Raw genomic sequence first — 16732 nt, 5'->3', positions numbered from 1 at the left:
TTGCAGCTGGTCAGGAAGCAGAGCAATAAAAATACATTTGCATGTTTAAATCTAGCAATTTAACTCTTGGTTAAAACAATAGAAATAATTTCTTCATCTAGACCCTTCGGCACCACTGTTTACATCAAAGGGTCACAACATGTTTTACTTTGGTCAGTAGAGTGCAGTCTTGTCACATTTATTTCTAGTTCCACATGTAACACTATTTCTTTACATTTAAGACAACAAGCCTGTAGTTTAAATTCATATTTACAAATGACAGAATTATCTGCAAAATTCTATCTGTCTAGGCTGGCAGCCTTCATCTATCTTCACCCACTCTTCACAAAGGGTTTTTTCATACACTTTATATTATCTTTCTTCCTTTTTAGTCATGCTTTTCATATTTAAACTTATTTCTCTTCTCCAATCCCTTCCCCAGTGATTTACTTAGATTTTATAAAGTAAAACTTAATTACCTGTTTCCCTACCCCCTTTTTCCAGCTCTGTCTCTTTCATTATCTTTGTATTAAAAAACAAAAAGTAAAAGTAGTGTTAGCGTTCTTCTTTAGTTATAAGAATAGGTAGTGTTCCTTCCATTTGTTCTTTCTGTTGCTGTGCCGTTGTTGAGTTGTTATTGTTGCTCGTTATATCACTATGGCAGAAAAAGCTGATAGGCCATCTGGCTTTAAAAATTGTTCTAAGTGCAGTCACAAAATTTCACTTAGTGACTTGCACAGTATGTGTGTCTACTGTCTTGGTCCATCACATCTTCAGGAGGACTATGATATTTGTAAAGGTTTCAATCATACAGCTTGAGTTGAGAGGAAGAATAAATTGATTCTGAAAGACATGTTGCCCTCCTCGTTTGGGGAGGCCATTTCTGGCTCAGACAAAAAGAAACAGGACTCTTCTTCTAAATCTGGACACTCCAGCCCAGCTTCCTCCCTGTCCTCCAAATGTTTAGAGGAAGGAAAAGACCTTCATTGGCTCCAAAAGTTTTGTCAGGGCCAACTCCAAAAATTGTCAGATGTTCAGATCCAGAGGAAGTTTCTTTAGATCCCACTACTGCAAGGATTCCTCCACTGCTTCTGACAGCTTTGGATCCAAATCTCTCTGCATCTGAGAATAGGATGGAATCATTGCTGTTGGATCTGAATGGAAGTCCATTTAAGCCGATTTTGCCCAGGACTCAGTACTCCCCCTCCATAGATCCAGTACCTTTCAGGGTCCCATCTGTGTTCTTGGAGAGGCCAAGGTCACTGTCGACATCCTCGACTCGCTCCACCAGAAGTTTTACAGAAGATGATGTGGAAAGGATGGTCAAGAAGATCATTTGGGTGCAAGGTATTGCAAGGCCTCCTACGGCTCCTACCCCCAAGGGTCAGGAGTTCCAAAGTTCTTCATTCCTGCTTTGTGTTCCTCCTCCGACCCCCCTGGAAGTTTCGTAGTCATTGGATCCGATTTCATCCAGTTCTGTTGATGCCAGAGCTGAGGATCTTTTCTTCCCTGGCTCTGACTCCTGCTTCGGGTTCTTTGGCTCAATCAGAGTGGGGGACCTTTCGGGGTTATGGCAGCCCAGTCAGATCCGAGATGGTGGGTTTGGCGCCGAAATTCTTGGAGCCTTGCCCCCATCTTGGAGTTTCAGTTTTATTCAGTGTGGCCCCAGCTTCAGCCTTCAGAATGTCACCAGGTTTTGAGCTGACAAAGATCCAAAAATGCTGTCTTTCGGGTTGGAGTTCCAACCATTTCTCAGGGGCACTCATCTTTCAAGGGTCTGGAGAGAGTTATGTCTGCTTCAGCAGTTCAAATAGAATCTGCCCCATCAGACCAGCAGTCCTGCACCCTACAGACTTTGTCCCAAGTGTCTTAACTAGACATCCCACAGGGACAGGGGGTCTATAAGCCCCAGCTGATCCACCAGGGTTCCCCTTCCTCTTCTGATACCTTCCCAGAACACCCCATGGAGGAGGTTCCTCAGAAGAGGAGGTGCAATAGGAACCACCTGGACTCCACAGAAGAGTCCATCACTGAAGACACTGACCTCGAGGAAGGTGAGGTCTCCACTCGTTCACCCCATGATGATGTTTCCTTCAAGGACATTCTTGAGATTTTGAAGCAGAGGGGTGACTGGAAGTCCAGCAACCCCTCATCTGAGGAGTCGGTGTACCTGGCAGCATTTGTATCCTGTCCATCTACCTCCTGGGTGTCCCCTTCCACCCATGCACTCATTGAATTGATTTCTCAGCAGGTGTAGGAGGGTCCAGACTCCACTGAACCAATCTCTTGGAGACTAAACAAGATTTTTCTACACCAGGGGATAAAAAATTCTGGTCAAAGGGTGTTCCAGTAGATGCAATGGTTGTTGCGGCGGCCACGAAGAAAGAACTTGTGGAAGAAGGTTCTTTGATCCATCCTCCTAATGGGGATTCCAGGACAATGGATAGGTGTCGAAAGCATGTTTTCTCCTCAGCCACATTTGCCTTAAGGTCCATGAATTACTTATCCAATTTTACAAGATTAGAGAGGGATCTGATCAAGGAACTGTTGGATACCCTCTCCGGAGTTGTGTTTGAAGAGCTACAGGATTCAGTCATCTCTCAACTGGCCACCCTTCATGCTATTATAAATGCCTACATGTGGCTGATCTCACTTGCAGTCAAAGGGATGAGTAGAAAGGTAGGTTCCAGCATTTCCATGAGGGGACACACCCGGATGCAACTTTGCGGAGCTTTTCAAGTCTTCGTTTGTCAATGGTCCATTTGACGGCACTTCCTTTTTTGGCCCAAAAGTCAAAGAAATGCTTTCCAGGTGCGAGAAGGATGGAAAGACGCTTTCTGCCTTGAGAGTTCGTTTTTCCACTCCTCACAGACCTTACTCCAAATATCTGAGGAACAGTGGAAAGATGTGGTTCAGAAAATCACAAGGGCCTTTTCCTCATGCATGTGGAGAAAGTTCCCTCAGGGCAGATGGGGGAATAAGAGGGGCTTATCATCATGAAGGGTCCAGAGATACCTTCTTTGGCAAATCCTTTCAATGGTCATGAAAGGAGGCTTGATTGCTTTTCTCTGGAGGTAATCAGGGGTCGACTATCCCTGCACCAGAGAGCCTAGCTGAAAATAACAAGTGATACATGGGTGCATAGGATCATATCCAGAGTATACTTTATATCCTTTTCCCATCTACCTCCCCAAAGCAAAAGACTTGCCAACGTTACATCCAGTCAGAGGGAGCAGGCAGCCACCCAGATACAAAGGCTGTTAGACAAAAGAGTAATTCAAGAACTCCCACCAGACCAGAGAGGATCCAGAACTTACTCAAGGTTCTTTTTGGTACAAAAAAAATGGGACTGGAAGCCTATTTTGGATCTCAGCAAATTGAATAAATCAGTTCAGAAGAGCAAGTTCTAGATGGTCATGGTTCAGTCCATTCTTCCATTCTTGGAAAAGGATGAATAGATGTGGTCGATATACCTTCATAACATGTACTACCACATGAAGATGGACAGGCACTCTAGCAGGCATTCAGCTGGGAGCCAGTCACTATCAATTCATAGTACTGCCATTTGACCTCACTTCAGCTCCCAGAGTGTTCACTAAATGTATGGCAGTACTGGCTGCTCACTTGAGACAGCAATGATTCTGGGTGTTTCCATACTTAGACCACAGGCTCATCTCAATACTGACCAGGCATCTACTCTTACAAGCAAGAAACATGGTTATTCAAATGTTTTATTTGTTGGGGATTACATTAAGCTACGAAAAATCACATGTAGATCCCATTCAAGAACTAGAATTCATAGGAGCAAGCTTAAACACAGTCAGAATGGTAGCATGTCTTCCTTCCTCAAGAGTGGTAACCAGAAGGGATCAGGTCAAAAAAATTCTACACAACTTAAAAGTGTCTTCTCAAATGGTACTTCAGGCCTTGGGTTCAATGGCAGCAGCGATAATCTTAGCTCTGCTAGCCGGATTTCATATGAAAATTTTACAATGGTTACTCCCAGTACAGTGGTCAATCCTTCACCACCTCATGTTAACCCCGATAACTATCACAAACATTTGCAAGAAGGATCTATCATGGTGGATTCACTCAGATCAACTTATGCAAGGTCGCCCATTTCTTCGCCCTCATCCCAAGGCTACAGTGACCATGGATGCTTCCCAGACAGGATAGGGGACATTATCTGTGAAAAACAGTCCAAGTAACATGGTCTGCAGAGGAAGCCAACTCCGCACATAAATGTCCTAGAGATGAGAGTGGTGTTACTAGCGTTGAAAGTCATTAAAAATACTCTTCCACTAGAAATGATTGAGATTCAGTCGGACAGCATGTCAGTAGTATGGTACATCAACAGACAAGGGGAAACCAGATCTTACCCTCTATGTCAAGAAGCATTAAGAGTGTGGAAGTGGGCGATCTCTTCCAACTGCTTTCTGGTGTCAATGCACATTCCAGGAAAGTCAAATGTGATAGCAGGCAGGTTGAGCAGATCCATTATCATGCCTCATGAGTGGTCCCTCAATCAGAAGCTAGCAGAAACAGTATTCCACAAGTAATGTCAGCTTTGCTGCAACCTGTTTGTATCCCCTCTGAACAACAAATGCAGCAGCTACTTTGCCATGATCCCCCCAAAGGAGGAGTCCCCAAGGGACCCTCTTACTCACGATTGGCCTGCCGGTCTATTGTATGCCTTTCCCCCAACTCCATTGATCCTCAAATTTCTTCAGAAAGCAAACAGATTGAAGAGAAAAGTAATCCTCATTGCTCCTTACTGGCCTCGACAAATCTGGTTTCCCTTTCTTGGGCCTCACATTTGGAAGAAGCCATGGATTCTGGATCTAACTTCAGACCTTCTGTCCCATCTAACAGGAATGCCTCATCCGAACATTCACACTCTCAAGGTGACAGCTTGGTATCTCCAGTTCTGTTGATAGCCAGACAACCTCTACTCTCTTCTCCAGCTCGTCATATTCTACTATCATCCCACAAGCCATCTACAAGGAAACTGTATAACAATAAATGGGGGAGATTTGTACATTGGGTACAACAAAACTATATAGATCCCTTTTTGGCACTTATCCATTCTGTTTTGGAATTTTTTGCAGTTATTCAATGGGGGGGCTGCTTACTCTACAATCAAAAACAGCCACAATTTCTAATTTCCATATTGGGTTTGAAAGTTCCTCACTTGCAGCACATAATTTTTGTAAGGCTTTCTTGAGATGAACTCTCTTACTGAAGCCCCCCTATAAAGACCCCTCTCCACCTTGGGACTTAAATTTAGTTTTACGGAAAATTATACAGCCTCCTTTCTAACCAGTGGCTATTTGTCAGCTCAAAATTCTCTCTTGGAAATCAATTTTCTTGGTAGCCATCACGTCAGCAAGAAGAATTTCAGAGATCTAGGCGTTATCATCTCAACCACCATACTTAGTCTTTCATAAAGGTAGAGTTACCTTATGGATCAATCCATCCTTTCTGCTGAAGGTAGTTTAAGAGAACACCATCAACCAGACAATTCATTTATTGGTTTTCTTTCCAAATTTACCAATAGAGGTGAATATTTATTGCACTTACTAGATGTTGCCAGACAACTGTGTTTCTATCTACAAAGAATGAAAGACATAAGAAAAGATAGTCAACTGTTTATTTACTTCTGGGACATTAAGTTAGGTCTTCCGGTGTCCAAACTCACCTTAGCCAAATGGATCACAGATTGTATATCTTTTATTTGCAAGAGTCAAGGCTTAGAACTGACTAAAAACTGTTTGAGCTCATTCCACTAGAGCAATGTCTACTTCCTCAGTTTTTCAATCAAAGGCACCCACGGATTATATTTGTGCAGCAGCCACCTGGGATAACCCCCCCATACTTTTCTTTAGAAATTGGATTTGGTCTCCAAGGGTAGAGCCTCCTTTGGTTCAACGGTTCTGAAGAAAATCCTTCCTTAAGGCCACCCAGGAATAAGGTAGCTGGGGACTCTGTCCCACATGTTGAGGATAAAATAAAAATTGACAACATCAGATAAAAATGTTATGCACTCACCATAACATTCCATCTGTGTTGTCAATTTTAATTTTTTCCTCAACAACCCTCCCCTGTCCCCCTATCCCTGTTTTTTCTAGTGGAGCGAGTTGAACCCAAAATTTTGTCAGTTGACTAGCACTGAACACCAGAAATGGTCCTTCCCTTTCTAAAGGAATTCTCTAATCTATTATTTTTATTATATTAAGTTTTATATATATATATATATATATATATATATATATATATATATATATATATATATATATATATATGTATATACTTGCAGCAAACAAGATCTGAGGAGATTAGGAGAGATGCATTGTGGGTAGGATAGGGAGCTTGAGAGTTTTTTAGTTGACACGAGCTTTTGCAGCGGCTGAGTCAGATCGGAGGGATCGGACCCGAATCCACATGTTGAGGAAAAAATGAAAATCGATAACACAGATGGAATGTTATGGTGAGTACATAACGTTTTGTTTTGTAGGATGATGGCATCCCCTCGTATAGATTAGGAGGACATACCCCCGGCATCAAGTACTGTTGCTTCCCCAGTATTGCTGACCAGTCCCCTGAGAAGGGGAGCTTCACTAGCCTAGCAGGCACAGTCCTGGCTACTTTCTAGAGCTCTCTGGGAGGGCAGGTATTTTCTCTGAGATCACCTTGGCTTAGGGCACCATTACAGAGGGCCTGCATTGTTCTGAGTGTAACTGCTCATACATGTTTTACTCACTCCATATAAGAGCAGTTTGCTTCCTCTTGAAATGTATGGTTTATTTAAAGTTTGAGATTGGGGCTTCGCAGAGAAAGAGTGAGTCAGTTTTAGGTTGTACTTCACTGATTGGTGCAGCTACCTGGTAGTGAGAATACTAAGCTCAGGGGCTGTCAGGAGTGCTTAGCCCCCAAAAATTCATTTTGCGTGTGTGTGTGTGTGTGTGTGTGTGTGTGTGTGTGTGTGTGTGTGTGTGTGTGTCTGTGTGAGTGTGTGTGTGTTGATTTTGCATATAAGCTTTACAGGGTCAAGTATGTTTCTTTAGATGTTTTGTGCTCTCGATCTTTAAGTTTTAATGCTGTTACAGCCAGATGGTTTAGTTTTGTAGTGTGCTCTTTTGAGGAGACTCAGCTGATCTTGCAAAGGACCTGTAGATTCTGTATGTGGTCATCATAGGCCATATCTTAAAACGTTGAGGCTGTCTGTGCCAAGTTTTCAGAAGTGGCCTAGATTTTGTATCAGAAGTTTGCAATCCATTGTTGGAATACCTGCATTTCTACTCTTACCTCTTCCTAATTCTGAAGGGAATAAGAGACTTATGACTATTGTCAAACTTTAGTAGCTTTAGCAAGTACAGTTGGTATGTTACATTCCAGGTGGTAACTCTTCAGAGTTGTTGTCTCTGCAGCTGCTGGACATGATTAATACCTAGGATTTTCACAAAATGTTCCTTTAGTTCACTGTGGGTGGAAACCACTTTCAGTATATATTATGGCTTTGTTTAGTCTTGCCTCTGCTCTCAGAACTGTCACGGTAGACATCTTGGAGGAGAAGGATTTTTGTGTTCCTTTATTTGAATATTTTTGTTCTGCATCTCCATAGATAGACATCTTCAAGAAGGATTTTTGAATTGTAGACTTTGATGTGTCCCTTTTCCACAGGAACAGGTTGGCATTAAGGGCAGTCCCTCTTTTATGCCTTGTGATCTCTGAGGGAGCGTTTAAATGCATAACCAACTACTTGTTTCTTCCCTAAGACAGAAAACCGGGAGACAATGTGTAGTATTCTATGGGTGTACATGTTACATAGAGCACTGTGATATAAATTCATTAGGCAGGCTGGTCAGTTTTGTTTTGTGTAGGTTTACTCCTTGAACTTTTACTGACTGTTTTAGATATTTAAGGCTCATGTTGCATTCCCCAAGAGCATTTATTGAATATTTACTCTGTTGCTACTTCTGACATTAAGAACAACACAGCAGGGTACACAGCTGATCTTTATAGCTACATAAATTGTAATGGCTTCAGTTCAAGTCTATAGCCATGCACTTCTAGGAAGATCTGACTGCCAAAGATCTGCTAGGAGTATTGGCAGTTGCTTGTGGCTTTATCCCAACCAAGTAATTAATTCCTGCAGGAATGACCCTACAATGTAGTTAATGACCGTATTATGCAATTATCTACTGCTGTGGTGAGTATACTCACGAACTACTATTTTTCCACTTGTTTAGTGATATCAGTTTTCACTAATACTCTGCAAAATCCATTTAGGAAAATAATATTTTTATTGACAGTTTGTTGCATATAATAATTTGTATTTTTAATACAGGAAAGAATAAATTGTCAGCCATCTGTAAATGATGACAAAGTACAGGGCCCTGTTAAAATAATTGTCTCTGAAGATCGGTCTATAGAAGAGATCAGCAAAACAAGCACAGAGCCAACAAACTTGAAGGTTAAATTTCAGCAGCAAAATGGGATACTGGAGTCTGTAACGGTTTCCAAGAAGCTTATGGAAACTGAACAGAAAAAACAAGAATCAGAAGTTGCAACTAGTGATTCATTAAACCCTTGCATACCAAATAAAGTGGATACAATTCTAAAATCTGTTACTGCAGAAATAATTAAACTTTCAGAAGAGATGCAAACTGAAAATGAACAAAAGAGATGCTGTGCTCTGGAAAGGTACAGTATAGGTATTCAATGTGTAATTCTTAAGTAACTAATCTACCTTATTTAAAGAGAAAGTACTTCATTCTGTCAATTGACAGAGACTTTTCTTTTCTTCTTGGCTTTGTTTATTTTGTGTTTATGTTCTGCATATGGCAGTTTATGAAATAATTATTTCATGTTACATTTTGGAAGCATCTTATGATCCTACAGGCACCCAACAAAGCTAGAAGTGAAATCACAATGTTAGATGGTTAGCTAAGGAAAGGAAGCAATAATTGATCTGATGCTGTCAGTTTTCATTCTGTCCTCAGCTGATGGGTTGGGATCCAATCTCTCAGATCTGACTCTGCCATTGCTAAAGCTCGTGGCAACCAAAAACTCTCGAGCTTCCCCCTTGCCCACAATGCACCAACCCCAGTTACCTCAGATCTCGTTTGCCACTTCCAGCAAAAGAAGTGGTCATCCAACTCTCTTGAGCTTCGTTTAAGATAAGTGCTAAAAACCTAATTTCTCTCGTATGTCTTACTAATTTCTCTTTCTGATAAATCCATTACCCATTGCCTTACTATCTATATTTTTTCTTCCTGAATTTCTGCTTTCTTATTTCTTGTACTTCTGTACACTTTAGATACTGTTGTTAGTATCTCCTCTTTCCTCTACAGTCTACATATTTTACAACCTTTACCCAGGACAAGGTACTCACCTACTTTGTATGCTATCCCAGACCGAGTACCTTTGCCTTACTTGGAGCTCCCAAAATCCCTGTCCATCTACTTTACTCGATATTTTAGGAGCCTAACAGAGGAAGATGTGGAGAGAGTGGTGAGGAAGACTCTTCTGATGCAGGGTGAGATTGGTATCCCTTCAGGTCCTACCCTCCTGGATCAGGAGATCCGAATGTCTACAACCCCCCCCCCCCCTCCTTTACACGTTCCTCCTCTGACTCCTTCTGCTGTTTCAAAGCTTTTGGATCCAAGCCATCCAGTCCCATCTGATTCAGATCCGAGGATAGCCCCATCCTAAGAGCCGAACGTTTCCCTGAGAGCTCCGGTCCAGTCTGATCCAGGGAGCTCCTGTAGCCATCGTCTGCCTGCCAGATCTGAGGTGCTACATTGAACTCCAAGGCTTTAGGAGTGGCCTCTGCACCTCAAAGTCTTGGCACTGGACAGTTTGTCTGTGGCTTCCACTTCAGAGGTTTTCCCTCTGGCGGGGGGGGGGGGGGACTACAGTTCAGAAGCTTGTTTTCTCAGTCCCGATGCCCTTTCCACCTTCAAACTGCTCTGCCTTCGAAGCTGTGAAGAGGGTGTTTTCTGCTCTGACAGAGCTGCAAAGAGGGTGTTTTCTGCTCTGACAGATCAGATTGAGCCATCCCCCTCGGATCCTAAATATTCTACCATCATGTCTCAGTGCTCAGAACCTCACCATCCCCTTCCACTGGGCCAGCCAGTTCCAATACCCGGGGTTCCCTCCCAAGGATTGTAATTTCTTCTTCTGATACCTTCCCAGAACATCCCACTGACGAGGTCCCTAAGAAGAGAACGTGCAAGAGAGAGCACATTGACTCCCCAGAAGAGTCTATCACAGAAGACACAGATTTTGATGAGGGCAAAGGGTCCCCATGGTCACCTCCTGAGGACGTCTCCTTTGGAGACATCCTGGAAATCCTTAAATAGGGAGGCGGCTGGATGCCCAGTAACCTGACATCTGAGGAATCTGTTCTCCTGAAGGCTTTTGGTGCTGGACTGGGTCTACTTTAATTAACCAAAAGCTGATTCCAGTGAATGCAAATCCATTGACACAAATGCATCGAACCGCGAAATAAGCAAACTCACAAAACCGCAAAATTACCGCGAAATTCAAAATGTGGAAGTGTTTTGGTTGGCCCATCTGGGCTACAGATCCGTAAGGTAAGTGTGCAATAGTTACGGACATTAGGGTGCAGGTTAAGGTAAGTGCATAGATAGGTAGTGTAATATGGGTAATGGATTTAACGTTTAGTGTAGGGTTTGAGGTTGGGGTTTGGTTAGTGTATGTGTGTGGTTTATTTATTTTGTTTGGGTATAGCTCAGTAGGGTAAGTATGTGGTAGTTACATACCTTAGGGTTAGGGAGGGGTTAAGGAGAGTGCATAGATAGTGGTGTATGTGGGGTTTAGTATAGGGTTAGAAGTAGGGTTTTGGTTGGTGTATGTTTGTGGTTTATTTATTTTGTTTGGGTGGATAGTGTGTTTTGGGCGGTGGGGTAGGCCGAGTATGACAAATCGGTATTTTGAGTTTCGCAGTTTTGTGAGTTTGCTTATTTTGCGGTTCGATGTATATGTGTCGATGGATTTGCATTTGCTGGAATCAGCTTTCGGTTAATTAAAGTAAACCCGCTGGACCCTCTACCTCCTGGGTGACTACGCTCACTAATGAGCTCATCGACTTGATCTCACAGTGGGTGTGGAAGGATCCAGACACCATAGAACCCATTCCTTGGAAATCAGACAGGATAATGGCACCACCCACAGACAGGCAGTTCTAGAGTAAAGGGGTCCCTGTTGATGCCATGGTTGTTGTGGCGGCCACCAAGAGAGAACTAGCCAAAGTAACTTCCACTGTCCATCCCCCCAACAGGGAGTCACGGGCGATGAACAGATTTGGGAAGCATGCATATGCCTCATCCATCTTTGCTCTGAGGCGTCTCAACTGCTTGGCGCATTTTACCAGATTACAGAGGGATTTGCTTAAGGAGTTGTCAAATACCCTCTCGGGTGCTGTTTCTGAGGAAGTTCTGGCTTCCATAGCTTCCCAGCTGACTACCTTCCAATCTATATCCAGTTCATCCATGAGGTTGATCTCAAACATAGCAGAGGGAACCTCAAAAGCAGCGGGTTCAGGCATATCCATAAGGAGACATGCCTGGATGTGGCTTTTTGACTTTGCAGAGGCCTTCAAGTCCTCTTTCATCAATCCCCCTTTTGGTGGAACATCTTTATTTGGCCCCAAGTTAAAGGATACTCTTTCCAGGTGTGTGAAGGATAGGAAGACCCTATCTGCCATGGGCATATGTTTTTCGAAATGAACCTTTTCCAGGAATCAATGAGGTGATCAAAAAATGTGGTTCAAAAAATCTCAGGGTCCTTTACAGGACACACATGGAGTAGATTCCCCCAGAGGCAGAAGGGGCGAACTCTAATGGATGTCACCACCATGCAGCAGAAGTGGCCCACAGAACCAGGATACCAGAAAATCTTTCTTTGACAAACCCTACCAACGCTCCTGAAAAGAGGCCCAAATGTTAAGTTGTCAATCTCGCCTTCATTCTTGCTTGATGGGTTCGGAGCCGATCCTCGGCTCCGACTCGGCACTTGCTAAGCTCGAGAGTCACTTTTACCAGCTCGAGGCAGCCCCATATCCCATGATGCAAGGCGGTAAGTACCCAGATCTCGTTTGCCGCTTCGCTGATGAGGTCCTCCTTTTACCAGCTCCTGGTTAGTGATTTATACACTACTACTTTTGCCCCTTTTTCAGTTTAAAGTTAATTTTAAACTTAAATTTTATAGTTTTAGACTAGTTTTAGTCCTTTTCTGACTAAAATTCCCTCTCCAAAAAGTTTTTAGTCAGGCCTTCTCCCATCCCATCCCCCCCCCTTGTTAGGGTGTGTGTGTGTTTGTGAGAGAATAGTTTTTCCCTTTTTCTTGGGATTGTAATTTTTCTTGGACAGGTGTGTGTGTGTGTTTTTACACCATGTCTAAGGAAAGGGTCTCAGGCTTTAAGAAGTGTGACTCGTGCTGTCAGAAGATGTCTCTGACAGACGGTCACACTTCTTGCTTATACTGCCTGGGACCTCTCCACCTGCAGGACTCCTGTGCGATTTGTCATTCTTTTAGCCAGAGAGTCCTGCAGGAAAGGAGAAATAAGCTTATTTTGAGGGGCCTACTTAAGCCGGAGGGCTCTCCGGCTAAGTCGGCTCCATCTAAGACTTCTAAGTCTTCCAAGGCCCAGGCTTCTGTGTCCAAGCCTGCGGCCTCGGCTCTGACTCTTTCAGAGTCGAGATCGGCTCTGGCTGGAGCCGATCCTGGTTTGCACAAACCTTCGGCACCGATGGCTATCGGTGCCGATTCTGGTTTGACCACTTCGGTGTCGGCTCCGATCAGTTCCGATCACCATGTGGCTCAGGCTTCGGTGTCGGCGCTGACCGGCTCCGACACCCTTACTTTTTTGTCCGTATCGGCTCCGGCCAGAGCCGATGCATCGAAACTTTCTGTCGGTGCCGAAAAGTTGTTGGCTCCGGCAGCTTCCATGGTTTCGTCGGCTTCGATGGTTCCTTCGAGGAAGAGGTCTAGGTCCCCTTCCTTGGAACCGATACTCTCGGCTCCGGCTTCTCCTCTCCTCTCGGAACGGAGCCATCGGAGCCGATCATCCAGGTCATCCAGGCTTTCTGACCATGATTTAGAGAGAGTGGTCAGTAGATTATTAAAATCACAGGCACTGGCCCAAATGCTACATAGTCCGTCTCAACAGACGACTATTAGTCCACACCCCATTGCAGTTCCTCCTTCGACTCTACCCCAGAGTTTGGAGTTGGAGTCTTCGGGAATGGTTTCTGCTACGGCTGAGGGACAGATACCCCCTTCTGCTCCTTCAGCCTCTACTCTTATCTCCTCTTCGAGACCTTCCTTAGAGGGATTCGGTGGTCGGGCTTCCCTGGTCTCCTCCGAGGGGGTGAGTGGCATCGGACCCTTGTCCGACCCCACTCTTCCGTTTGGAGCCTCGGCCTTGGTGAGCTCGGCTCCGACATCTGCCTCGGAGCCTTCCTTTTCGGTGGGTCCTGGAGTTCCCGGTTCTTCGGAACGGGTTCTCTCGGACCTCCCTGGGAGGGGAGCCTTCGAGGTGATGAAGAGTGTGCTGGCCACTGGACTCAGCCAGCAGTCTGTTCCCTTAGCTCCTCCCTCTATGGTGCCTGTCGACATCTCTGCCACTTCTCTTACTCCCGGACCCAGAGATCCTCCGCCTCAGGTTTCCCCACTGGGAAGAACCCCCTCTTCCGAGGATTCTCCTGATCTGTGAGGAGATCCTCCGCAAAAGAGGACCTGTAAGAGGAAACACGTAGACTCCCCCGAGTCTATCACTTCAGATACTGACTTAGATGAGTCAGAGGGATCCCCAAGATCCCCCTCTGAGGATGTCTCCTTCTCAGACATCCTAGAACTCCTTAGACAGAGGGGAAACTGGCCCACCAATAATCCCTCTGAGGATGAGTCAGTATACCTGGAGGCGTTTGGATCTCGGGCCTCCACCTCCTGGGTGTCTCCGCCTTTCGACCCCCTTATGCAGGTTATTGCTCGAAAGGCGTGGGCGGCTCCTGACTCTGTAGAGCCAGTCCCTAGGAGGCCTTCTAAATTTATTACTGCCCGTCGGACAAGCAATTCCTCACAAAGGTGTCCCTGCTGATGCCATGGTGGCGGCTGCCACTAAAAAGGAACTTGCAGATCCTTCCGTACCTGTCCATCCTCCTAATAAGGACTCTAGGACCATGGATAGATATGGTAAGCGGATGTTCTCTTCAGCGACCTTTGCTATGCGTTCGCTGAACTACCTATGTCACTTCACCAGACTCCAGAGGGATATCCTTAAGGAGCTAGGTGAAGTAGTACAAGATCCTACAGCTGCAGGGGCTCAAGAAAAAATTGCTTCGCAGCTAGGAACCCTTAATTCTATTGCTAACTCCTCCATGCAACTGATATCATATGCTGCTGATGGAGCGAGTAGGGCCGCAGGTACAGGTGTGGCTCTTAGACGCCAAGCCTGGATGCGGCTCTGTAACTTTGCAGATCCCTTTAAGGCGTCCTTCACAAACTCTCCCTTTGATGGGTCAGCTTTGTTTGGCCCTCAAGTGAAGGAAACGTTGACCAGGTGTGAGCAGGACGGCAAGACACTTTCTGCCGTAGGGGTCCATTTTTCCACCCCTTCTAGACCTTACCCCAAAGGACAGAAGGGTGGCAAAATGTGGTTCCACAAATCCCAAGGAGTCACGCCGGATTCACGTGGTCAGTTTACCCCTAGAGGCAGAGGGGTAACAATAACAGACGCCGCTCTAGAGGCAGAGGGGGTCCACAAAACCAGGGAAGCAGAGAGCCTCTCTCTGACAAGCCCTTTCAGCATCCCTGAGATGTTGCCCGGCTGTCCATCCTTGGAGGCAGTCGGGGGAAGACTATCGCTGTACCCAGAAGCCTGGTGTTCCCTCACTCAAGACAGATGGGTACAGTCGATCATATCCGAGGGTTACAAAATTCCTTTCGAGGAAAGTCCTTTCTATCACTCAAATTCCCTTCCAGATGTACCACCCGGTCTAAGGGAAATTGCAGAGTTAGAAGTCTTAAAACTACTGCATAAAAGGGCCATTCAGCCAGTTACAACAGATCATTCAGAGCCCGGAATCTACTCAAGGTTCTTTTTGGTCCCCAAAAAGACGGGAGACTGGAGACCAATATTGGATCTCAGCAGACTCAACAAGTCTGTGAGGAAGACAAGATTCCGAATAGTCACTCTTCAGTCAATTCTGCCCTTCTTACAGAAGGACAACTGGATGTGCTCAATAGATCTTCAGGATGCGTACTATCACATAAAAATTCACAGACGCTCCAGGAGATTTCTCCGCTTTCGGCTGGGGTCCAGTCATTTCCAGTTCAGAGCCCTGCCCTTTGGTCTCACTACAGCCCCCAGAGTGTTCACCAAATGTATGGCAGTGGTCACGGCTCACCTGAGACATCAAGGATTCCAGGTGTTTCCGTATCTCGACGACTGGCTCCTTTCAGCCACCACCAGGCATCAGCTTGTTCAAGCCAGGGATTATACAATAAATCTTTGTTCTCAATTGGGCATCTCGATCAACTCCGAAAAATCATCCTTATTGCCCTGCCAGTCTATTACTTTCATAGGCGCAAAATTAAACACTGTTCGGATGTCAGCTACCCTTATAGATCTAAGAATCTCAGACATTCAAAGTCACGTCAGGATCATTCTAGCCAACAAGAAGGTACAGGCCAGAATGGTTCTAAAGGTGTTAGGCCTCATGGCTGCAGCCATTACCCTTCCTCCCCTGGCTCGCTTCTATATGCGCCTTCTTCAATGGATGTTGTTCACTCAGTGGTCTTACCAACAACTTCCAATGCGTCACCAAATACTGGTGACACAGATTTGCAAGAATCATCTTGCTTGGTGGATCACTTCTCCCCAGATTCACCAAGGCAGACACTTTGTACCCCCATCCCTGGTAGCCACGGTCACTACGGATGCCTCCCTGATCGGGTGGGGGGTCATTATCAGGGCAGGATGGTTCATGGGACGTGGCAACCTTTCGAATACCACCTGCACATAAATGTCCTGGAGATGAGAGCAGTGCTTTTAACGTTGCAAGCCCTCAACGACTTTCTTCCCGTAGGGACAATTGCAGTCCACACAGACAACATGTCTGTAGTTTGGTATATCAACAAACAGGGCGGAACCAAGTCCTACCCCTTGTGTCGAGAAGCGCTCAGACTTTGGCAATGGGCGATCTCCTCTCATCGGTTTCTGGTAGCAACGCACATCCCTGGGAAAACCAACATTTTAGCGGACAGATTGAGCAGAGCTATTCTCATGCCTCACGAGTGGTCTCTCAAACAATCTATAGTGGAAGAGATTTTTCTGGAATGGGGTCGCCCATGTTGCGGTCTTTTTGCTACTCCATAAAACAGCAAATGCCCAGACTTCTTTTCTCTCTTCCCACTGCCAGGCCATCCCCCCAGAGACGCTCTGACCCAGGATTGGCCCCAGGGACTTCTTTATGCCTTTCCTCCATTTCCTCTGATCCCTCAAGTTATCCAGAAAGCAACCGTTTTGAGAGCCAAATTGATTCTCATTGCTCCTTATTGGCCTCGACAAATTTGGTTTCCGTTCCTCCATCGTCACCTTTTGGTGCAGCCGTGGCATCTGGACCCAGTGCCAGATCTTCTGATTCACCAATCCGGTCAGCTGCACCGGTCTATCCCTTCTCTCAACCTCACAGCATGGTTGCTCCACTTCCTTCCTTAGCCAGGC

General features: G+C 45.2%; 1 protein-coding gene across 1 annotated transcript in view; it reads left to right on the top strand.

Moving 5' to 3' along the window:
• Positions 1 to 16732, top strand: part of LOC122810126 (telomere repeats-binding bouquet formation protein 1-like) — a 793411-nt gene that overhangs the window by 356099 nt on the left and 420580 nt on the right. The window contains exon 3 of the mRNA XM_044081600.1: positions 8327 to 8682. Within this exon, the coding sequence (XP_043937535.1) occupies positions 8327 to 8682 (356 nt within the window). The remainder of the gene's footprint in view (positions 1 to 8326; positions 8683 to 16732) is intronic.

Source organism: Protopterus annectens, chromosome 8.part1 (genome assembly GCF_019279795.1).
Source record: "Protopterus annectens isolate FY-2018-M chromosome 8.part1, PAN1.0, whole genome shotgun sequence".
Lineage (NCBI taxonomy): Eukaryota > Metazoa > Chordata > Ceratodontiformes > Protopteridae > Protopterus > Protopterus annectens.
Note: the sequence above shows the minus strand (reverse complement) of the source record. Positions and strands in the feature narration are given on the sequence as shown.